This window comes from Pseudorca crassidens, chromosome 3, assembly GCF_039906515.1.
Source record: "Pseudorca crassidens isolate mPseCra1 chromosome 3, mPseCra1.hap1, whole genome shotgun sequence".
Classification (NCBI taxonomy): Eukaryota; Metazoa; Chordata; class Mammalia; order Artiodactyla; family Delphinidae; genus Pseudorca; species Pseudorca crassidens.
This window is the reverse complement of record NC_090298.1, coordinates 40,754,899-40,780,464: the sequence shown is the minus strand read 5'-3', so window position 1 is coordinate 40,780,464 and position 25,566 is coordinate 40,754,899. Positions and strand designations below refer to the sequence as shown.

Genomic DNA, 25,566 nt, shown 5'->3' with positions numbered 1-25,566 from the left:
GTAAAAACTTCACCAATATACATGTCAGAGAACAGGAGATATATCTATATACACACATACATACATACACCACAGCCTGGCTGTCTTCATTCCCCCACAATGGATTACACATTTAATTTGATCCACCACTTAGCACAAGGGTAAGAGAAAATGGAATCTGGCTTTTACTCCTTTAAAGAAGCTGTATAATTGGCACATTAACAACAACAAAAAAGTCCAGGCCTTCACAAAGAAGAACACTTCAACTTGAATATAAATAACTCAACTGATTTTAGTCCATCCGACCATTAACTTTGTTTTCCCAACTCTTATACTTAGCATTTCTTGAGATGTTATCTCTGTACCATCCATCTACATCAGAAGTATTTGGGGATGCCCCTTAGACCTACGCATTCCTTGGACCTTCAAACCCAAATTTCTGGTGGTGGGGTTCCAGAATATCCATTTTATAAAAGTTTCCTAGGGCTTCCCTGGTGGCGCAGTGGTTGAGAGTCGGCCTGCCGATGCAGGGGACACGGGTTCGTGCCCCGGTCCGGGAAGATCCCACATGCCGCGGAGCGGCTGGGCCCGTGAGCCATGGCCGCTGAGTCTGCGCATCCGGAGCCTGTGCTCCGCAACGGGAGAGGCCACAACAGTGAGAGGCCCACGTACCGCAAAAAAAAAAACAAAAAAAAAAACAAAAAAAAGTTTCCTGAGTAAATTACACTTTCAAATACCATTACATGGTTTCTAGGGGGAACTATTCATGTAATTTATAAAATAGATTTTCTTTTAGTTTTCTCCTGAGAAGCACTTTTCCTACTTGGGAGAGTTTCAAAATCCATGTGAACTGTAGTAATTATGGCATAAGATTATAGCCAATAATTTTTACCTCATAATCTACCATCCTTCACCTATATCAATTTAATCCAATAATGGAAAGGACAATTAGAATTGTCCTTTTCAGTCGTTTAAAAATAAAATTTCTCCTCATATGAAAATGGCAACATAAAATTTATTGTCAACTAAAAGTTCTTCCTGTTAAACAGTTAAGAAAGCACTGTCCTTGATTTCTTTAAGAATCTTATTTTCAGCCCTTTTACTTGCAATCCCAAATAAAATTTAATGCAACTAACTTACACAATAATAGAATGTGACCATATATACTAGTATAAAGGAAATACACTCCTGTTCATAGGTAAGAAAAGCATTAACTAGAAGAACAAGCATTTATCTAACCCATAAGCTTCCATTTTAGGCTTTCGCCATTCATTAGTCTTTAAGAAGAAATGAGATGAAAGGGATGACTGAGGCCTCACCTGTATGTGGATGACGTACTCAGAGCAACTCTCTGCTTGACTTACTATCATGGTCTTCTGCAAGCACCTTTCATTATTTTCTTTAAATAATCCCCTGGAGGTTACTCTGGGTGAATATTGGTCTGCATCAATTGTGATGTTATATACAATGGCTGTAATAAAAGTCATAAAGAAATGTTATTACAAATAAACTTCTAAGGAAAAAGCATCCCTGTTTTATCGTGTCTTACTGGGTAAAGTCTTTGACTTCAAGAAAACAAAAACCAGTCTTTCTATTGATGGCCTGTGAACCATGGATGGCCTATGATATTTGTAATTCTAGTTCTGGTATGATGTGTCAATACGTGACTATGGATGCAAAGAAATGTGATTCAAAGAAACATGGCTTGATGCAGTGGAAGGAAAAGTAGATTCGCCCCCAGGAAATCTACTGAATGAAGTTGGTCAAATTACTTCCTCAAATACCGGTTTCATTGTCCATAAAGTGGTGACGTGAAAAGGAAAGGAACTGTTGAGTGCCTACAATTGAACACATTCTTATATGTTATCTTATACAAGTTTTACAATAAACCTGGAACGTGGATATTATTATCCTATTTTTCAGATTATGAGCAGAATATGATCCTATTTTTCAAAATAATTCACCTCAGTTCATACAGCTAGGGCATGGTCAGAAATAAAGTTTGGGTAATTTTGAAATCAGATCCCATGTTCCTGCTGTTTCTATGCAGTTTTGAGGATTCACTGTTATTTGAGGATGAAGTTAGATACTCTAAGGGGACATGTATAGTGCCTGGCATATTCTAGATGCCTACTTGGGGAAAGGCATGTAACACTGCAGTAACAAGTTTTGAATCAGACGGATGCTTTGAATCCTAATCCCACCATTTACGAGCTTTAGGCAATTTGCTTAACCTCTTTGAACCTCCATTTCCTCACCTATCAAACAGAGATAATAATACTATCCTAGGGAAATGGAAATGAGAAATGTGATAAAAATTGAGGTCAGTAGCCAATGTCCAAACTATCAGAACCTTCAATAAAGTCTGCTGGCTACATGTCCAAAACTGAGAGAGAATATCTGATACTATTAATAGCATCAAATGCCTTATTTGGGAGTACTCTGTCTTATTACTTCCACTATTTTAAAGGTTGAATATACTTCCAAAAGCATTCTATGTGTTACCTTTCAAATATCTGTTAGAAGTGATGTATAATTTTTCTTGCTCCGATGACTTAATGAGGTTAACAAAGATAAAACACAAAGGAATCAAGAACTAAAAATAAATGGTGAAAATAAAGCAAAGGACAAGTTATGCTGGGGAAGTGACTGTGGCTAGGACAAAGTTAGTAGGTGTGGTAATTATACTGTTTTTTTTTTTTTCCAGCAGCTTGGTAAAAATGATACATAGTCACGTAGGCAATATAATAATCCTTCTAATGTTATTAGCTTTAAACTGGAGTGTGCACCTGACGCAATAAATAATAGAAGCCACACGCTTTATAAATTCACTTTTCAAAGTCACAGAGTTGGGATTCCTGTCTTACATACTATTATTGCCAGGTAATTAAGTGACAAATGATCATGACTGTGTGGACCTAAGGCATTAAGAAGAAGGATTCAAAGGGAAAGATGCCCAGTAGCAGGAGACCCTAGACAGTGAGTGGAAGGGAATGAAATTCTCGAAGCAAAACGCCCTTTTTGAGTGTGTGGCAACAGAAGAGGTGAAGTACAGTCAAAAATTGGGAGGAAGGGCTTCCCTGGTGGCGCAGTAGTTGAGAGTCCGCCTGCAGATGCAGGGGACGCGGGTTCGTGCCCCGGTCCGGGAAGATCCCACATGCCGCAGAGCGGCTGGGTCCGTGAGCCATGGCCGCTGAGCCTGCGCGTCCGGAGCCTGTGCTCCGCAACGGGAGAGGCCACAACAGTGAGAGGCCCACGTACCGCAAAAAATAAAAACAAACAAACAAACAAAAAATTGGGAGGAAGATACATGAGACAAATCCATGCTTCAGGGCCAGGAGAGGTGACCTACCAGTCATTTCTGCCAACTAATAGATTTTCCAAATTTATCTTTTATATTTAATGTTTTATTCCCCCAGATTCATTGAAATATCATTGACATATAACATTGTGTAAGTTTAAGTTATACAACATAGCGATTTTATATATTGCAAAATAATTACCACAATAAAGTGAGTTAACATACCCATCACTTCAAACAATTACAATTTTTTTGTGTGTGGCGAGAACTTTTAAACTCAGCAACTTTCAAATATACAATACAGTATTGTTAATGAATATCACGATGCTCTACGTTCCATCTAGCCACTTCATGTTTATACAGTAATGGTTTCTGACTCAACTATCACGGCTACTGAGATGGACGTGCTACAAGGCAGGTCTGTGAGATGTGCTACTCAGAGTTGGGTCTGTGTTTGAACACCTGAAAGGAAAAATGCCAGATGAATATGAAAAGTAGGAAATATGGAAAGCGTGCCAAGATGTGAATCTAACTTTCTTTGTTCGTAAGCTACTTATTTCTTGGTATGAATCGTGACAAATAACCTACCTCTTATGTTTTTACCCTTTAAGCTAGTTTATTTGTTCACCACCTAATGAAATAGCTGTAGGAACTACGGGTTTCTAAATTTTAGAGCCAAAAATCTGATGAAGGGGGATTAGGACCCATGAAACAGTAGCAAATGAAAGAAGGTAGTGTTGGATCAAGGGCTAAATCAATGGCTACGTATTGAGGGAGCTGAGACAATTGGAGCAGGAGAGATGGAGGTGAGATGCAGTGGTTAGAAAGACGTCAGAGAACTTGTGGGACCTCAGTCAGGCCCTGGAAGATGACTGGACCCATCCAGGGAGAGAAAACAACAGCTTCTGCTGACATCTGCACACAGCCTTCCCTACTCTCTCCTGCTGACAGGACATGCTTCAGACTTTCACTCACTTCTTTGGATTATTTAGAAAATGTAAAACATTGGGCACAAATTATATATTGTTTTATACTTTCTCATTATTTCATGCTTATTAAATTTTTAAGAATAGGAATATTTGATCCTTGTACTGAACACACTCTATCGAGATCATGGCAAAGCCAACATACAGTGTGCTCATTTCATACGGGCTTGAGCTCAGTGTAATCTGTGCGTGCCCATGGTTTTCAGTTAGGAAGGTGTGGGTAAGAGAGACTTAAAGGACAGATTGGGAGAGCCTATGATTATGTCATTGAAATTATGACCTTCAGCAGCAGAATGTTATGTTCTAGAGATGACGGACGAAGGTCTAAACAAACCTTCCACGCCAAATTAACCGTTCTCAGGCACCTCAAATACGTGGCAATTCAAATGTCTGCAAGACCCTTATTTCTTTCGGTTTCCAAATCCAAAGTGTGGGTTATGTTCAGGACTAAAACTCTATAAGCAAACCTATCTGTTGTATAGATTATTTCAGGTTTACTCACCCACTTGATTGTTTTGCTTAGCAGGTCTAAACTTGGCGCTGAAACAGAGTTTAAGGTTTATCTCAGCGTTCTTGTTGAGCAAAGTGATTTTTTCTGGTGTGAATGAAGCAACTACAGATACATCAGCAATACTCTGTGACCTGAAAGACATAAATGTTAAAAAAGTTATTCTCAGGAAGTTACCCAGAAAAACCAGTCTTAGCACCTTATAGGAATGTGACCAAAAAACGGCATTAACCTAGCTTAACTGATCCCCTCAATAAACTGATTTGACTCCATGTGTCTTGACTTTTTAGAAGAATCAAATTCACCTTCAAAGAAAAGAGTTTGGCCACCATGGACTATCTAAAAAGGGAATGTCATAATATAGTAAGTATACAGCCTACCAAGCGTGAGGCCAACCAAGGTGGCTACAGGGTGATGTTCACTGAAAGGTATGATTTCTTACAAAATTGTTTACAAATCAGCCATATACTTATGTGTAATCATACCTTGTATTACTTTAATGCTACTTTTAACTGATTTTATTCAGTAAATATATTTTCTTTTTTTCAAAGTCTTAAATATTATCCTTGAGTTTTATTTTTTCCACATGAAGTTTTCATTAAAATGATGCACTAAGGGACTTCCCTGGTGGTCCGGTGGTTAAGAGTCCGTACTTCCACTGCAGGGGACATGGGTTCGATCCCTGGTTGGGGAACTAAGATCCCACATGCCGCGCACAGTGCAGCCAAAAAAAAAACCAATGCTGCGCTGAAAACAATGCATTTCATCCTTTAAAAGCACAAGTGAGATACTGTAAATAGCTTCATTGAACTCAATGTAATTTACTCAATAGGTAATTTTTTTTCTGTTCTTGATGTATTTGGACATTTAAAAAAGCACATTTTTCAGCAGACATGAATGGATAATTGAACTATATTTTCTTGGGGACTCTTGATCAAATTCTCTATTTCTTTTTGATTCCAGTCCTTCGCCAGCCCAATGTATTTACTTTTGTCCTTGACTCACATGAACCTTGAATCCCTTATTGTTCCCCACATGCTCTTAAACTCCTCCTGAGGTCAACGAGAGGTCAGCTAAACCTAAATAATGGCTTCTTGTTTATGACCAATAATTGTAAAAGACACCTTTTAACCACATGAGAAGTTGCACTTTACTTGTGTGGTCTCAGTGTTCAGTATTTTTAGAGCATTCTCATGAGAATTCTTTTCTGCAAGCTGAGGTAAGGCTATTTGGAAGGTAGTAATCAGAAATATCCTGAATACCATTTCAAGACCTTTGTCTTTTCATTGTACTTTTCCTGCTCACTATATAGAGAAGAGAAACTTGATTCTAATGTTAAGCAAATATTTTTTTCCTCCCACCAGGAAAAACATATTCCTTCCTCTATGCAAACTATGACACATAAATGCCTTAGAGTCTTATATAACGCATGTGACGTTTCAATAATACTGGCACAGCAATCTTCTCTACTTAGCAGCCCATTTGTTCGGTAGCTAATTTGTGTCTGTCTCTCACTGACTCACCAGAGCTGAATGACCTGTCCAAAGGCACCAACAGACACATCAGTGATGGAATCCCCATTTAAATCTCCATAGCCATCCAGGGATCTCCCGAAGTACTGGAGGTGGCTCCTAAAGGCGCCATCAGACCCCAAGATTTTCTAAAAGAGCAAGTTTGAGACGAAATCATAGTGCATGACGACTGAAACAGAAAAAAGGCAGCATCGACATTGCCCTGGTATGTTTTTTTTTAAATTTTATACTTTAGATTTATTACAAGAATAATCATACTTTTAAAATTTATTTATTTACTTATTTTTAACATCTTTATTGGAGTATAATTGCTTTACAATTTTGTGTGTGTTTGTGCTTTATAACAAAGTGAATCAGCTATACGTACCCATATATCCCCATATCCCTTCCCTCTTGCGTCTCCCTCCCTCCCACCCTCCCTATCCCACCCATCTAGGTGGTCACAAACCACCGAGCTGATCTCCCTGTGCTATGTGGCTGCTTCCCTCTAGTTATCTATTTTACGTTTGGTAGTGTATATATGTCCATGCCACTCTCTCACTTTGTCCCAGCTTACCCTTCCCCCTCCCCATGTCCTCGAGTCCATTCTCTGCTTCTGTGTCTTTGTTCCTGTCCTGCCCCTAGGTTCTTCAGAACCATTTTTTAGATTCCATATATATGTGTTAGCATACGGTATTTGGTATGTTCTTTATATGGCCGTTTCTCAGGTTGTTTTATTCTCCACAGAATTCCATTGACTTTTCAATCACATCTTATCTGATTATCATTCTTGCAGCCACATTTTCTTCAAAGAAATAGCATGAATCTCTCACATAAAATAACAAAGCAGTGAAAGATCAGTGGACTGGGAAGGAGCTGATGCAAGTTTGGGTCCTGACTCTTCTCCTCGCTCACTTCCTTCAGGTCTTTATTCAAAAGCTGCCTTCTCAGTGAGGCTTTCTTGGTCACCCACTCAAATACCTGATATCTCCCAGCCCTGAAAATTTATTCCCTATTTTAGTTTTTTTAAAATTCCTTATCATTTATTATTATCTGGATTATTTTATCTTATTTATCTCATTTTCCCCGTCTCCTCCACAAAAATGGAAGATCTACAAAGAGCACAATTTTGTCTGTCCGGTACTTCGCAGCATTCCCAGAGACTTATCAGCACTTGACACACAGCAGAGGTTCACCAAGCATCTGATGAATGAGTGCATGAAGTTATAAAACAAGAGGGGTGGATTGGATGGTCCGCACGATACTCTCTAGCTCTAAAGGAATGATACTCACATGTAAATAATCACCACGAAACTGGATTACCTGGGAATACCTCAGGCGAATGGTGCCCTCACGACCATTGTAGATGTACACAGCTCCAGAGTTCTGATTTTCCAAAGGTGAACCAACGATCACATCATTAAAGCCATCCATATTGATGTCTGAAAGAGCTGCAATCGCTGAACCAAACCGAGCATTTTCAGCACCCTCGGGGCCTTCCAGAAATTGGTGCCAATTCAAAACGCCCTTGCAAAGGGGAAAGGGGACAATTAAAGCAAACCTTACGTTAACATATACACACTACTATATATAAAATAGATAACCAACAAGGACCTACTGTATGGCACAGGGAATTATACTCAATATTTTGTAATAACCTAAAAGGGAAAAGCATCTGAAAAAGAATATATCTATATCTGTTTATATATGTATAACTGAATCACTGTGCTGAACTGAAACTAACATGACATTGTAAATCAACTATACTTCAATTAAAAAAAGAGAAAAACTTACAATTTTTATAATTAAAATTCACAGCAAATGATGCCCAAACCAATTTGCAAACCGTTAAAAATGGATAGGATTTTAAACCTAGAATTCAAAATTCTCTATTTATGATGAGACATACAAAATATTTTTTTAGCAAGTAAGGTCATAGGCAATCGATCTGCTCATAAAGCAAGGTGAAAGGAAGCAACTCTCTTTACTGTGGCTGCACAACCTACATAAAAGTGTCCATTTCTTTGTCTTTTTTCCCCCTTAGTATTAGAATCCTCACTCATCTGTTTCCAAATTTTTTGATTTAAAAATTTTCTGGTAAAAATCTACTAATCTCTTCAATAAAATTAAGGTAGAGACAAAATAAAACACAGTATCTTAATTTAGTCCTTATTTAAAAACTACTGAACAACAGAGGCATAATTATAATGGCACAGAAAGTGAAAAATGAGGTTGTTAATATCCCATTATAAGACACACTGAATAATTCTGCCAAAGAAAAGACATTTTCTTGTGAAAGACACAGTCGTGTGGTTTTTTTCCTTCAGATTTTGAAATCAAGAATGGAAATATTTCATGACCTCATAAGAAAGCAATGCTTCTCACCCATGAAACTGGGTCAGTGTTGATTCCTTCTCCTCTATAATAACCTTATGGAAATCAATTTGTTGCTGAGTCTGGTAAAATACTGGAAGATCTTCTCACCTTCAACAATTAATGATAATTCAGACTGACTAGCAAGAAACATTTAAGAAATTGGGGATTTGTTAAATTTCCAAACTAGTAGATATGCTCTTCCCTTATTAAATACTCAATTGCACATTCTTTATATGCTTTAAAGTTGTTTTAACTGCTTCTGATAAAGGGCTAACTCTTACATTAATTTAAATAAATAAGGTAGGACAAACTATCACAACAGATAAATATAATATTTACTATATTAATATTAGCTTCTCTTTTTCCGTCCTTTCTGTATCTGGTCACCTAATTTTCTAGGTCAACCTGTGCCTTTAATTTTGGTTTTCTTTCAGGTTTCACTAAGTTCTCTATACTTATGTGCATGGATTTAGAGAGTTCAGTCTGCAAGTTGGAAAAACTGGGCTTTTCCATGTTAGAGTATGCTTAGTTTTATGTGCAAGAACTGGAATTTCCAAGACTTGGATATATACCTAAATGTTACACTAAGCAATGGAATTTCCTGACAAACTACTGTAGAAAGCATCCAGGAATATATGGAGGTTTCTAAAGTGCCTGGTAAAATTTGTACTTACCACTGTAAAATATTAACAAGGTAGCTTTGCCCTGTTATTGATATACCTTTATAGCAAAGTAGAATAATTGAATGGGATACTTGGGAAATACTCAGATGTTTGTGCGCGCGCATGTGTGTGTGTGTGTGTGTATTTCAAAAAGCAGTGTGCATTTATAATGACTTTATTTGTAAAGAGAATATGTATTCAAAGACCTCGTGGAAAATGGCAGGGCACTATACGTTAAGCTCTAAGTTATGATTATCAATGTGATTTTTAACACTATAACTTAATGGTGACATCCTCAAAATGATGAAATATAAACCATACTCTAGGACTTCCCTGGTGGCTCAGCAATTAAGAATCCGCCTGCCAATGCAGGGGCACAGGTTCGATCCCTGGCCCGGGAAGATCCCACATGCCTCGGAGCAACCAAGCCCGTGTGCCACAACTACTGAGCCTGTGCTCTACAGCCTGTGGGCCACAACTACTGAAGCCCACACACCTAGAGCCCGTGCTCCACAACAAGAGAAGCCACCGTAACGAGAAGCCCGTGCACCACAACGAAGAGTAGCCCCCGCTCGCCGCAACTAGAGAAAGCCCGTGAGCAGCAACCAACGCAGCCCCAAATAAATAAATTTATCAATAAACAAACCATACTCTATATGAAAATTATCATTCAATAATAAATTTTCTTAATTCTGCAAGAATGTAGATTAACTTTTATCTACCAATACTAAAGCAAATCAAACAAAGTCAGTTTAATAATTTTTTCTTTTTTACCTTTGTGATAGTAAACAGGTAGACTCTTCCTTCCTCTTTCTTTAGGTCATTCATGTACATTGGCGCACCTACCAAGAGCACATCTGTAATGGTGTCTTTGTCCACATCGACTGCACACAGCACACTACCAAAATAGGAGCCAATCTGGAGTAACAAAGCATACCGGCCTTAGGATTCCTATACTCCTAGTATCACGCTGAACTTCTGTGTACTCACTCAACAAGCAAAACTCGAGCATTCGTTGCCTGCAAGGTGCTAGGTACCTAAAGATGGATAACATAGCCCCTCCTCTCCGGTTGTATCACAATCTAACATTTGGTTCTTAGACCTCAGGGTGCACAAAAAACACCAAAAAAGTATCTGTAAAATACAGATTCCTGAGACCCATTTCCAGAGATGCTGATACCATGTCCATGGGGTGATCAAGAAAACAGTATTTTAAGTAAGCACTCCAGGTGCTTCTGATGCTGGTGGGTAAAAGACCACATTTAAGCAACACTTAGAAACTTTGTGAGAGGTTGTACACAAAGGCAGGAGGGGAAGAGGGAGGCGGAGCAAATAATTGTGCTTCCGTGGTAAAATATATGATAATAGAGGCAAGTAGCAAATGCTGTGTGATCAGAGTGCACAGGAGTCAGAAGGGCTTAGAAAGATTAAGTATTATTTGAATTGCATCTTAGAAGATGGCAAGGAAGTCGCTAGGTGGAGTGGAGTGGGAAAGCATGAGCGACGTAAGGTCCATGGCATGATCTGGGACAGTGGAGTAGTTCCCCGATAGATTGGGCTGGAGAACTAGTTGCTGATAAAAGGAAATGAGAGGCTGGGAATCTGAATGATCATCATTCCATCCAACCAAGGTTCAACGTATGCCTACGTGAATGCCTCTTGAGGATTCAGAAATGAATCAGAAATGATTCCTTCCATAACACTTGCATTACTTTTCTCAAAATAAAAGCACCCTTCTTTAAAATATTAAAGAGGAGGGAAAAGTATGTGACCATAGCTGGTTTGTGGTCAAGGAAGTCAAAGACTCAGATCTTCTTACTCCTGGAAAGACCATAGAGACAGTGGATCAGTTTTAATCCCAGAGAAGGGAAATCTGTGGATAGTCGGTTTCTCTGATTTAAGGAAGAAAATTTTCTGTTGGCTGTTAGAGTTCAGTGATGCTCATTTCAAATATGTGCTAAGTCCGTGAGTCAAAACTACGTCGCAAGGAAATAGGAATCTATCAGCTGGCCTTTGCTCTCGTGGGCCATGACTGGGCGGCGTCACAGGTTCTGACTACCAAACCGTCACACATCAGAAGAAAGTGGCAGAGAAGGGAGTTGTTTTACTTTTAGAAATGTCAAAGCCACAGGACACCTCGACAAGCCCAGATGTCGCAGCTCAGTCTTTATAATGCTATCCTGCTCCCTTCTCCTTATTCCTCCTTGTAGGGGTTTTCCTACAAAGCGCTGGTTAGGTGCCTGTCATCACTGGGCTTTAATGACAGCTTCACCCCATGAAAGCTATGTGGCCTTAGAAAGGTAGTTAAACCCTCAGTAACCTGTCAAAAGGGGATGGTAGAGCTCAGTACCGTTGTGAAGATTTAAGGAATATTCAAGTAAACACAGATTACAGAGCCAGCTACAGGATAGGCACTCAATAAATGTTAGTTTCCATTTCTACTAACTCCCCACCTGTCCTGTTGTCCCTGAAATTAATTTCATCTTCTTAAACAATGGAATTTACCTGGTCACCTCTGTGAGACTGAATAACTGTGATATTGCCACTCTCATTAACACTGTACAGCACTATCTGGCCGGTATAATTTGCCCGAGGAGCTCCAGCAACGAAGTGGACACTTTTTCCAGTAGAAATTGAAGCCACAGAGTAACCTAGGAGAGAAGGGGTCACAGAGTAGGTACTACTGAATATCTTGGCCAGATAGGCTTGTGAATCTAGCAGAGATGATCAGAGGTCCTCTTCGTTAGTGTGACACACAGTTGCTAGTGATCCTGAGCGCACATCATCCTTTTTCTAAGATAAACTGCTTCTGCCCCTTGGCCACCAGCACTGCCCAGTGGAGGCGGGGCATCTCCCTATAAAGCTGGCCCTAGATTCTGGGTTGTCCCCATCAGCCACTCATGAATCTGACACTCAACCAATATTTCTTGAATGAATAACTAAATGAATTTTAAAAGGTGGAAATTTGCACAGTTGAAAGAACATAAGCTTTGGAGTCAGACAGTCCCAGGTTCAAATTTTGGACTTGCCACTTAGTAAGTTTTTTATCTTTAGGCAAGTAATTAACCTCTTTGGCTCTCAAAGGTAAAATGAGGATAATAATATTTCCTTCAAAGGGTAGTTGGGGCTTCCCTGGTGGCGCAGTGGTTGAGAGTCCGCCTGCCGATGCAGGGGACGCGGGTTCGTGCCCCGGTCTGGGGGGATCCCACATGCCGTGGAGCGTCTGGGCCCGTGAGCCATGGCCGCTGGGCCTGTGCGTCCGGAGTCTGTGCTCCGCGCAACGGGAGAGGCCACAACAGTGAGAGGGCCGCGTACCACAAAAAAAAAAAGAAGGGTAGTTGGAAGGATTAAATGTTACGTAGATAGAACAGCCAACTCAGGAGCTGTCCCGTAGTAGGTGCTCGAAATTGGTGGCTGCTTATTACACGAACAAAAAGACTAGGAACTCCAAATTGATATAAGACTACCACTTACTGTATTGATTCTTAGGAACTATTTCTATTTTGGAGAAACACAATCATGTCCCAGGAATAACAACTGCTGGAACAGCCAGAAGAGATTAATGAGTCAAATACGCAGCGTTTCATGAAGTAGTTACGGGCTAAGGGCTGACTGGCAAAGAGGCAACAGAAATACGTGCAACAAATACACCAATTAGAGGATAGCTCAAGCACTTTGCCGAACTGACCCTGAGATTCAACAAGACGCTAAAGGATGGGATTTAAATTTGCCGAGCCAAAGGCTGCTAGGCCTTACCTAAATATGAACTGTGATTTCTGTCTTGCAGAATTTGGTCAAAGGCTTGTTTCGGAAAGATCAAATGTCCATGAGGTGTCTGCTGGACAACAGTCCCACTCCAGTCATAAGCTCCTACTGCACCCAGCATCAGAATATCCTAAAATAATCGAAAAATGGAAAGCATTAACATCACCTGTAAAGCGTAAGAGTGTAGTGTGTGCCAAACACTGAAACAAATGGTCTAAATTTAAAGAAAAAAAACTAAGCATGATGAAGTAGAATGTATAGGAATTGCTAAGAAGAAAAGAGACAACAGCCCCAAAATGGAAACACTTGTGCCAAGCCCACATCACCAAACCCAGACTTAATACCGAACCTAATTGCAGTTTCAAAGGCCCCCCTCCCAGGAATGTGATCTTAACGGGTCAGTTTGGAATTTCCCGGTCAGCACTAGTGAGGTAATCCACCCGATAGAGCCCTTCTGTCCCCTATAGGAAGGCGAACTTGCCTGAACCAACTGTTTCCCCTTCCGCCTGTAAAAGCCTTCCATTTTCTACAGCTCCTTGGAGCTCCTCTCTGTCTGTTAGATGGGATGCTGCCTGATTCATGAATCATTAAATAAAGCTGCTTAGATCTTCACATTCACTCAGCTGAATTTGGTTTTTTTAACAGACTGTGTGTTGATATATCTCTGAATTGTTTTGATACATTTTGTGCCGGAAGAAAAGCCTTCCCACGGGCCACGTTACCTTGGGCTTCGTTTAGTACAACACATTTTAAAGATAAATCTGCACCACAGCACAGGAGGGGCACATAGCCATCTTCAAATTTCCATGCAAAGGCACATGTTTGCAAATGCCAAACAGTTGTGAGCATTTAGAAAGGAGTCAGAAGCGAGCCTCCAGCCTCACATACTCCTAAGAAGAGCTCAGGATGTGAGGCATCCTCCAGAAACAGGAAGTGCTGCTGCCAGAGGAGGAGAGGTGGGCGCTGCTACCCCAGACCCGTCCTGCTGGCCCTCTTCTGACCCGGTCTATCTTCAACTTCTTTCTCTTCTTTACTCCTTCTCAAATGTTCCTCTAATCCTCTCTATCCTATCCCATCTATTTGAATATGGCACCGCTACAAAAGGAACCTGAAGCTGTGACACTGGATATGAGAAGAAACTGCCATTGGTCAGCACCAGTGGGGAGGGGCCAAAGAGGACAGGCCACTGGGGATTGACTCAAAACCCAATCTGAATATTCGAAGGTACAAGTCATCGCAGAAGGTAGGGTTGGTCAGGATGGGACTTCTTATTTTTAAGTTTTTGATCTTAGATCTTAGAAAACATCAAAGATACGATTTGGGGGGTTTTTTTGTTAATTTTTTTAAACTTATTTTATCGAAGTATTTACAATGTTGAATTAATTTCTACTGTACAGCAAAGTGATTTGGTTATACATACATTCTTTTTCATTTTCTTTTCCATTATGGTTTATCAAGATATGATTTTGGAATGAAAAATACAAAGCCATTAAAAACATAGCAAACAGGGAAATAATGTGTCCCATTTTGAGGATAAGAGACCATGAAATTATGTGAATGATTGTCATAAATCCAGGACTCTGAATCTGGGTGCAGGAAGGGGCTTCAGGGAGTGTACAAAACCTCAAGAAATTGTGTGAAAAATTCTCTCTGCGTGGGTTCACTTAGATTTTTTCTGAGGGAAAGACCTGTAACTTTAATCTCTAACAATTGATACAGAAAAGGTTAGTACACCTTTTATTATAGAGAGAAATAAGGTAATCCTGGTCCTTTATTCTGCCAATCAAATCCTCTGAGTTCATTCTGTTCCCCGAGCATTTCCCAGTGTCACCTCTTTTCCTCTTTTACTATTATTACTACTGCACTCATATCCTGAGTAGAATTAGAATCAGAGGCCTGCGAGATGGATGTTTCTAAGAAAGAATGGACTTCCCTGAGCTAAGAAGATGTCCCATCTCACTCTTTTCCTAACTCCTTACTTTTTCAACTATTTTTTTCTGTCTCTGCTCTTAGAAAAAAGATACGCCGGCAACTCAGAATTCAACAACAGTGATGACAAGAGTGTGTGTTTTTAGCAAATTTTTCCAGTAGTTAATTGATATAAAGAAAACTCCTGCAGTGATAATACCTTGAATTAATATAGTGCCTGTTCCCTGGAGCACTCAAAAGCTTTCTTGTATATTATCATTTTTCTTCCCATAAAAAAATCCCTGTGAAATACGGAAGGGAAGGCATTATTAACCCCTGTTTTTCAGATGATAAGCCAGCAGAGCAAAGAAGCTAAATGACTGTGACTAGAAATGAGCACTGCTGATCACTAGATGGCTGTTTTTCCCACTTTAGTATGGTGGTTACTGCACCCAGAAGTATTAAGGCAAATGTTATCTGATATACACACATTTTGAGGAGAGTAATCTGCACTGAATCCCACTTGTGACATTTCCATTTGGAAGTTGTCTCCTCCTTGAACAGTACCTAGGAAGCAGTTTCAAAAATCATATCACTGTTATCAGTCTTAAATAAAATTTTGAAACACATGTGCACGCACGCACGCACGCACGCACACACACACACACACACACAGTGTTCTGATGTCCACTCAAAAATATAGAGCTGGCAGATTCTGAGAGAGAGGCATCTCTAAGGAAGGGTTCTAACAGATGTAGAAATCCATAATGCTTCTGAGGTAGTGTCTGAAGTTGTTATTAATCTTGATCATACATTAATGTATTTGTTGGCATACTTATGAAATTTCTGATATCAGAGAACACTCAGCATAGGGGATGAGGTAAGATGAAAACTGACATGATTATCTTTTTTAAGAAAATTATCATTACTTGCTAAGAACCTAACTGAATTTTTAGCTTTTAAATATTTGTAGTAATAAATGCACATATATCTCAGATGCAGTTGGAGGAGCCAGGCAATTGCTCTGTAGTGAAGACTGTGCTGAGAGATATTTGGATTAGGCTTCAGGAACTAGGATTCAAGACTGAGTAGGAATTTTACCAATTGGGAAGTTGGTCCAAGTTCTACATATGTGCTTGCCTCTGACACTAGCACCATAAGACTCAATTAGAACTCATTTTCCATACATGTGGCCAAAGCGGTTACATTTCACTAATCTTCGCAAAAAGGAAGCTAAATTTCTGGACTGCCACATTAATGTAGAGAAGAATAAAAGTTTTTAGATAGACCCTTCCAGTGGATAATCGGGAGATAAAGATCTGACTATAGGGATTAATACTTAATTTACACAATCCCCTTGGATCCAGCTTCTGAAGCAGTACTTGATCATAGTAGATGCTCAATAAAATATGAGAGTTATTTGGGTTAACCATCAGGAACCAGGATTTGGGTCATGTGGGACTTTTTACCAACTGGGAATTGTGTTCTAGTCCTGCTTATAGTGAGCTCTTGAACACATGATATTTCTATAGAGACTAGACCTTCCAAGGCCATAGAAGTAAATTATTGTAGATCTGGTTAAGTAAAACGTTTCCTCAAAATCTGAACTATTAAAAATCTTCACTGTATTTTTCTAATTTTAAAAGTAGACATGTTTGTTGCAAACAAATTCAAGAATTTCAGAAATTATGTAGCAGTGTAAAAAGGTAACATTTTTTATGATTACAAAAACTGTTTACAATATGGAAAGGTAAAACTATTTACGATTATAATAGATATTACTAAGTTGCCACCCCAAAAGGTTATACAGTTTATAATCTTATAGTGTATGAGCTTTTTTGCTTCCCCATAATCTCTCCCAGATTAAACATTACTAATCTTTGTTATCTTTTAGACACAAAGTAACATTGATTTCATTTATACTTTAAAATAATTACTAAAATTGGGAATATTTTCTTATGTTTATTGGCCATTTGTATTTTATCTTTTATAAACTACTTATTCATCATTCTTTGTCTATTTTTCTTACTGATGCTATTTAGGAGTTCTCTTTATATAAGGTATATAAGTTAACATTAATAGAACAAGTATGGTAATAAAGAATTCTTTTTTTTTAAGGTTTTTGAAGAACATGTTATTTTATTTTTAATTTTTATTAGAGTATAGTTGATTTACAATATTGTGTTAGTTTCAGGTATAAAGCAAAGTGAGTCAGTTATACATATACATATATCCACTCTTTTTTAGATTCTTTTCCCATATAGGCCATTACAGAGTATTGAGTAGAGTCCCTTGTGCTATACAGTAGGTCCTTATTAGTTATCTATTTTATATACTGTATAGTAGTGTATATATGTCAATCCCAATCTCCCAATTTATCCCTCCCCCCCTTACAACCTGGTAAACATCAGTTTGTTTTCTTGAAAAAAATTTGAAAAAAATTCTGGAAAGGAGGAGTTCATTTACCTTCAATGCTGAAAATTTGTTCTCCTAATGTCCCAGCCTTTTCTAGTAGAGCTGCTTCATCAGAAACATTGAAAAAGTATCTTTCTGTTGGAATACTGGCAATTGCTTTAATTTCTTTTATTAAATTTTTAGTATCAAGGGCATTTCTGTTTAAGTACCCAAGAACCTTGAAAATAGAGGAAGAGGGGAGAAGGCCATTAGTGTTGTACTTCAATTTTCCTATTCGTATTTTCTAGGCTATTTCTGAACACAATAGGCCCTCTAGAGAAGTAAATCAAGTAACACTTCCATATCCTCTTCATTGACAGGACTGCAAATCAGCAAGAAGCAGAGGTAGAGAAAAATATTCTTTTATATTAAGCTATGAACAGCCAATAAGAAAGTGCAGTCTTCAGAAGTGATGTTATAAAGGAATATTAACCCATCAACTGAAAGACAAGTAAAAAGAAAAGCCACTTACTGCTATGCCAAACCTCAGTATATTGTCATTGTTACATTGATCAATTACGGCTTTCAACATTGAACCATCATGGGATTCACCATCAGTTACAACCACCATGACTTTGGTAGCACCTGGTCGTCCACCAGCAGCTGCTGAATAAGCAGAATCTCTGTGGCAGATAAAAGAAAAACTCAATCAAAAAATAAACTAAACACGTGGACCTCTGGTTAGAAATATAAATATGAAACTGACTTCTTTGAGCATAACCTATTGTGATTTAGAATTTCTCTATCAGTGCTGGTGACTTCTGAACTACGTTCTATTCGTAGCTCGTAGCGAAACATATAAAAATATAAATCTTGCTTGGCATTAAAAATAACTTCCATGGTTTCCATGGTGTGTGGGTGTGTGTGTATTTACATCAGGAATCCTTAGAATTATCTTCTGCTAATAAGATTAAACTCATTAAAACTAATCAACAGGGTAAAGATATTCATTCCTGTCATAAATACTACTCATTGGATCTGCATTTATTTTTTTCAACAGTAAATTCTTTTTTAAAAGGTAACAAATATACGTGGTAAAAGAAATCCAAAGCATTTGGAAATGTGTAAAACAAAAATTTCACACAAAGCCACTATTGCAAAGGTAATCACTATTATCAGTTTATGTTTCCTTCTAGAAAATGTTTCATCTAGAGAAATATATGCAAAAGTTACTCCTTAAACTTCTATAAAAATGGGAACATATTCTCTGCAGCTGTTTTTCATTTTGATGGAGACCTTTCCATATCAGCAAATATAGAACTCTTTGTCTTTGATTTTCTGATTTTATTTCTATACAATTTTTAAAGGTTAATTTCCATTTACAGTTATTACAAGATATTGGCTCTATTCCCCATGGTGTACATCCTTGAGCCCATCTTACACCCAGTAGTTTGTGCCTCCCCGTCCTTCACCCTTATGTTGCCCCTCCCCCACCACTGGTAACCACTAGTTTAGACTTCTCCTTTTTTAATGGCTACATAGTATTTCATTATTTTGAGGAACCATAGTTTATTTAACCAATTCCCATTATTATGCATTTAGGCCATTTTGAGTTTTACAAATAATGCTATAATGAATGTCCTTGTGTATCTATCTTGGCATACTTTTTTGAATGTGTCAGTAGGATAAAATCTTAGCAGAGAAATTATTTAGACAAAGTATTTACGCATTTCAAATTTTGATAAATAAAATACTAAATTGCTCTTCAAAAATTCCACCAATTTAGGGCTTCCCTGGTGGCGCAGTGGTTAAGAATCCACCTGCCAATGCAGGGGACACGGGTTCAAGCCCTGGTCCGGGAAGATCCCACATACCATGGAGCAACTAAGCCCGTGCGCTACAACTACTGAGCCTGTGCTCTAGAGCCCACAAGCCAAAACTACTGAGCCCACATGCTGCAACTACTGAAGCCCGTGTGCCTAGAGCCCGTGCTCCGCAACAAGAGAAGCCACAACAATGAGAAGCCCACGCACTGCAACAAAGGGTAGCCCCTGCTCGCTGTAACTAAAGAAAGCCCGTGCGCAGCAATGAAGACCCAATGCAGCCAAAAGTAAAAAACAAACAAATAAATAAATAAATTTATAAAAAAAATAATTCCACCAATTTATACTGCCATCAGTGTACAAGAATGCAATTTTCTCCACCTCCTTTCCATAACAATGAGAATTATTAACTTTTTAATCTGGGATATTCTTATAAGTGAGAAATAATATATAATTGTTATTTTAATATGTACTTTTTCACTATGAAGGATGATGAGTATTTTTAATATGTTTATTAGCCATTTATATTTCTTCCTTCATGAACTCTTGATTTTTCTTTATCTTTGCCCATTTTTCTTTGTTTTTCATCACTTTCCTGACAAGTAAGACTTCTGTTAATAAAGAAAATTATCCTTGGTCATATATATTGTAAATAATTGTCAGTTCATCAATCACTGTTTGAAGTTTAGTGATATTAATTCTGTACAGAAATTTTATATTTTGATATAATCAAATCCATTAACTTTTGCGTGTGTGTCTTTTATATTTGACATGGTATTTTAAAAGGACTTATCTCTAAGACTTTTCTCTTTAATCACCCAAGTTTTCTCATAGTCTTTTAATGGTTTCATTTTCTTAGATTTAAATTGGTGGTCCAGCTGAAATTTATTTTGATTCAAGGAGTGAGGCAGGGATTCAGCTTTATTTTGTTTCCAGATGTTTAACAAGTTGTCCAACAACTTTTTTTTCTGTCTGTTGGATTCTCTTGTTGCACATTCTTTCTGGGGTCATCATATAGGTTCACTGCCACCACCTACATGATGGCAATTTAAAGTCTATATTTGCTTCCATTCATCCCTCCTATCTTCAAGTTTGTATATTCAATGCATTGAATATTTTCACCTGAAAGTATAAGGAGCTCTTTAAATTCAACATGTGTAAAACTGAGACTATCATTTTATTTCCTAAAGCTTTTTTTGTATTCTATATAGCAGAATATAGAAATATGGAAAAATATTTCTCAGCCAAATCTGAATTCTTGTACTCACATCAAATAATTTTTGAGTGAATTATACTCTTCATGACATACAGTAGAGCTCATGTAGGATTATAAGTTTGCTGAGGGTAGAAACTATGCCTCATTTAGTTTTGATTCCCTGCAGGGCTTGGAACAGTAAATTGTAAGTGTAGGCACTCAGATAAGATCAATGGAAAATGGCAATATTTACTAAAAGAGTATCGGAATGCTATTTGTTCTTATAAAGAAACCGATGAAGGGCTTCCCTGGTGGCACAGTGGTTGAGAGTCCGCCTGCCAATGCAGGGGACACGGGTTCGTGCCCCGGTCCGGAAAGATCCCACATGCCGCGGAGCGGCTGGGCCCGTGAGCCATGGCCCCTGAGCCTGCATGTCCGGAGCCTGTGCTCCGCAACGGGAGAGGCCACAACAGTGGAAAAAAAAAAAAAAAAAAAGAAAAAAGAAACCGATGAAGAAGGAGGAAGAAGAAGAAGAAGAGAAAGAAAATAGAAGTAATTAAATTCCAGAAGGCGTGAGAAGTTAGGTGACTCTCCTAACAATGGAAAGAGTCCTGTTAGCTCGGGAAATTGTGGTGAGACAGGGATGCTGGGGAGAAAAAGTTTTGAAAAGATCATGAAAGCCATATGAGTCCCATTTTAACAGAAAGTGGCCATTCTCCTTGAGAAGGAAGCTTGCCAGGCCCCAGGGCTTTTACCAGGGAAAAATGGCAACACCCACATTCCCTGCGAAAAATACAGGCCCTTTGCTGTTTCTAACTCCTACGAGGCCATTTTTCTACGTCATCTTAGTCTTCCCCTAAGTCTACTTTACTGGAACAGGACGGGTACTTCACATAATGGCAATTGGCCAGCGGCCTCTGAGATGGCTTGGCTCCAAAGGACATCTTAATAGGGACAAAAAAGGTTAACCAAACCAATCATATCTTCTCTTGTAGGGAATCTACTTTTGAGATATATAGGGAGAGTAGGCAGTTGATAGAAGCAGCAACTAGAACACAGAATATACTAAAAAAAGAAGGGACAGATAAAATAGGAAATTCAGAAAAAGAAAGGACAGGATGTGGTGACTGACCAGATATGTGACCTAAGGAGGAACAGAAAGAGTAAAGTAAACCATCAAGTTTTTAGTCTGAATGACTAGGGGCAAAGGTGGACACATGAATCAAAATGGTAGAGTCATGAGGAGGGGCAGGGAAAAGAGTAAGGCCAGTTTCGAATGCACTGAATTTGATTAGTGAGCCAACACTCCAAATAAGGATTTTCAGCATCAGCTGTATGCCTGTGTGCATTGTAGGAGAGAGGTCAGGGCTAATGACAAAGCAATGGGGTAACCCAGGCAGGGCTGATGGCTCATGTGTATACAATGGATACAATGCCTAAGAGAACAGGGCTATAGAAGAGCGGGCTCTGTTTGGTGAAGACAAATTAGGAAAAGGAGCCAGTGAAGATGCAAACTTGTTGACAAAAAGTTGGCAGGTTTTCTAGAAGTGTGTGGTGTCATGGCAACTGGAGTAGAAACAGCAGTGCGTGCTCCTTATTGTCAAATGTTCAGGGAAGCTAAAGAGGATGAGGCTTAAGGCAGGACCATGTTTACCTGATGGCAGAGCCATAGGTTTCAAGGATGTGGAGAAGGGAGCATAGACACTTCTTTCAAGGAGTTATGACAGTGGAAGGAAGGAACTCACAACTCGATGAAAAAGGGCAGGAAGTAGGTTTAAGGGAAGGTGAACCTACAGTTCTCATTTCTTTTTTAACAGTAGGAGAATAGTTAGCATTTTTTGTAAAGGTATCTGATTAAAGCAGAGTGAAGATGAAGGTCAGCAGTGCTGAGAAAATAAGAGACACTGAGCAAAGAATTAGGAGAATGTTACACAGCTGTGAAATTCACACCGCCCCAGCCTGTTATCAGTAGAATGAGCCCTTCAATTCAATTCAGACTTCTAGGTCATTAACACTTAGGAATCTATGTGTTATCAAATTTATCTTCTAAATTTGCATGAAGTGCTCCAGTAGCTCAAGTTGTCTGTGGCCTTGATAAATATTAACAGATAAATGCAGATTGCTCCATTGCCAACTTAAACTAAGGTCTTTTAATTTCACTGTACTTACTTCATGTAAAATCTTAAAAAATTATGTAATATCTTATAAAAGTTCTAGAAATCAAAGATTTAAACATGTCATCCCCTACTGCCTTCTCAAAGTATTCAAGTAACAGAATGTTCAGACTTTTCTTCTCTACTAGTTCTGATTTAAGTGTAGGTATCACATATTTACTTTTCTTCGTCTTTCCTTTATAGTACTTACGAGCACCTCTATTTTATCAAAATATTAGCCTATTAGCAACATAACTTACCTTGCATACTGAATTGCTTTGAATGTATTTGTGAGGTCTCCACCATACTGGGATGTCTGGGATGTTGCTTTAATCATTTCATCTTTGGTTTTAAAAGTGTTCAGGTTAAACACCACTCTTGGATAATTGGCATATTGAATTAAACCCACCTTCAAGAGAAAAGAAGTTTATTACAGGTTTGTCATTAAGTTATAAATCACTCCTATTTAACCAATATAATAAAAATCGAAAGTGCATTTAGACATGGGCTGATAGCTTAAGGGAATCATTTCCAACATTTTTCTTAAGAATAGTTATTTTTCTTCCAGTGGAATAACTTCCTGGTCAGAGGCCATCAGTGCAGGGCAGCCTTACTTACTGACAAGCAAGATAATGTGCCATTTGTGTACCATTTGATTCTCAAGAGTAATAGTTGTAGATTTTTAAGCACTGCCATATGGATGAATATTAAGTTCTTAACAGGAAGATTCAAATGATATAAATAGATTTTCTAGTTACCAATGGATATAAACATGTAAACAATTATAAGCAGTCATGGACGGAACAGAACATCTCATCAAGTGAGGATAATTATATAATAAACAAAGAATTATAGTTGAATACAAGAAAAAGTGATGTGCTAATCAATGCGGTCAACATGAATGTTTTTGTTGTGCTGGATTTCCTCTAATCACAGACGTTAGAAAGAAAGCTGCTCTATGTGCATTTAGGGCAGGAAGTTTCTGGTCTTCAGGGAAAATGCCATTGGAGAGGGTCTTATTTGAGAGGGCCGAGAGGCAGAACAACTTCTGACCAAGATGTTTGGGCACATACCCTAATCCTTCAGATCAAGGAGGTCAGACACTTCTGTTAACGTCCTTGTTCTCAGCACTGAGATCACCCTCTATGCCTAGGATTTGGGGCTTCCAGAATAGGAATGGTGATGAGGGATCAGTGGTAAAAAGGTCTCTGAAATAGAGGTCAATGTGTAAGGAAGACAGGAAGGGCAAGGCCTGGATTTCTGAGTTCAATCAGCTACTTTCTCTAGGAAGGCTGTTAACTAGGCACTGGAAAAATGACAAAAAATATATTACTGAACCCTCCTCTTTAGGATAGGATGTAAGATTTGAGAGAGAGGAAACGATCAAAAATAACTCTAAGGATTTCAAAATCTAAGGTGATAGGAAGAGAATGGTGACCCCCTGACACAGCCCCATAACTTCTATGTGTAAAAAATAAAGGTGGAAGAGAAGATTTAAAGGAATGTGGTATAGTAGGGCTTAGAGAAAGGTCACATTTAGAACGGAAGAGAAGATACTGAGTAAAACCGCCTCTAGAGATGAAGAAGGTGCATCGGGATTGGAAGATAGAAGAGGAAGGCCAGGAATTCCACACAAGAGACTATTAAATACAATAAGTCACGTTATGGGGGAAACCCATTCAGAAACAGAGAAAATAAGCAGATACAGATGAAAACTTCTCTTATGAGGGCCTTAACAGTGATGCTCTCCAGAAACCAGTACTATACCTAGTCTTATTTAACAGAAATTTTATTTTATTTTCTGGTGAAAGCCCACAGTGAAACCTCCAAAGTTTTGACAGATACTAATGTCCTCTTGGTATTGAAAAGCAATGTCAATAGGGAAAATATATAACAATATTTTATAATACTGTATAGGGAAGCAGAAAAGCAAATTTCAATATAGATAACTGGAAAGCTTTTCAGAAAAGTGTTCCAACAATTGTTGGCCCCTGGAGCACCAGATGCAACCCAGGAACTAGTAACTCTGTGAATTGATTCCTGTTGATATTGGGTCAATGTCCTGCTACAACCAGGATGGCCCACGAAATAGCAGATCCAACAAGAAAGAAAGAAAGAAAAAACCCTGAAACTTAAAAAATGCTATTCAGCGTTATAAAAGCATGACGTTTCTGCTCCTGAGTTTTGCTTGCCTACCTCAGGAAGACAGAAAACCAAATTAAAGACTCTTTAAAACATAAAAAGTTATTCAAAAGTATTGAAAAGACTTGTCCTGTGTGAAAAATGGAAGGCTAGACTAGAATATGACAAAAGACTATAAAATAATAAATGGTAGAATTATGCTGTCTATGAACTTACTTATAAAAATTCAAAGATAATTTTTTCACCAGTAAAGAGTAAGTAAAAGAAAGTCATCATTCGTCCAAGCGTGTGTAAAAAAAATACATATTGGATTTCTAAATGTATTGATTAGTTCATGAGTTAGTGGAGGAAAAAATAAGCATCTAAAGAGAATTAAGATGCTATACACATATCTGATGCCTGAATCAGGAATAGAAATCCAAGCTTAAAGACTAGCATTAGGGGAAGTCATAGATAGAATAACTCAGTGTAGCACAAATTTCAGTTAACTTTCAAGATTACCATTAAATGCCTTTAACATGGGGATTTGACAAATGCAAAGATAAAGACCTCATCTCTAATAATATTTTCTCAGAATGAAAGCCGTGGGTTAGTGTATATATAATGGATGTTCATACCTGTGTCTTTGTGGGGCCTATATCCAGGCCTTGCACAAATTTTTCCAAAAAGTTCTTTACTGCATCCCAGGGGTAAATACTGTTTGATTCATCACATACAACCACAACATCTATGAGGGACGGGCAGGCTACACAGGAAACGACGAAAGAAACATATATCCATAGGTAAGGCAAAATCACATCCACATACAAATGAGACAAAGTAAAAAAGGATGGCACTTGTTGATACAATTTTTCCCCTCCTTT

At 38.4% G+C, this 25,566-nt stretch overlaps 1 protein-coding gene across 1 annotated transcript in view; it reads right to left on the bottom strand.

Annotated features, from left to right (window-relative positions):
- Positions 1-25,566, bottom strand: part of ITGA2 (integrin subunit alpha 2) — a 105,144-nt gene that overhangs the window by 24,418 nt on the left and 55,160 nt on the right. The window contains exons 6-17 of the mRNA XM_067730658.1: positions 25,321-25,448; positions 22,822-22,970; positions 17,923-18,073; positions 17,463-17,628; positions 15,487-15,563; positions 13,080-13,218; positions 11,829-11,974; positions 10,098-10,241; positions 7,609-7,812; positions 6,298-6,434; positions 4,769-4,908; positions 1,299-1,450 (exon numbers count right to left, since the gene is read on the bottom strand). Of these exons, the coding sequence (XP_067586759.1) occupies positions 1,299-1,450; positions 4,769-4,908; positions 6,298-6,434; positions 7,609-7,812; positions 10,098-10,241; positions 11,829-11,974; positions 13,080-13,218; positions 15,487-15,563; positions 17,463-17,628; positions 17,923-18,073; positions 22,822-22,970; positions 25,321-25,448 (1,733 nt within the window). The remainder of the gene's footprint in view (positions 1-1,298; positions 1,451-4,768; positions 4,909-6,297; positions 6,435-7,608; positions 7,813-10,097; positions 10,242-11,828; positions 11,975-13,079; positions 13,219-15,486; positions 15,564-17,462; positions 17,629-17,922; positions 18,074-22,821; positions 22,971-25,320; positions 25,449-25,566) is intronic.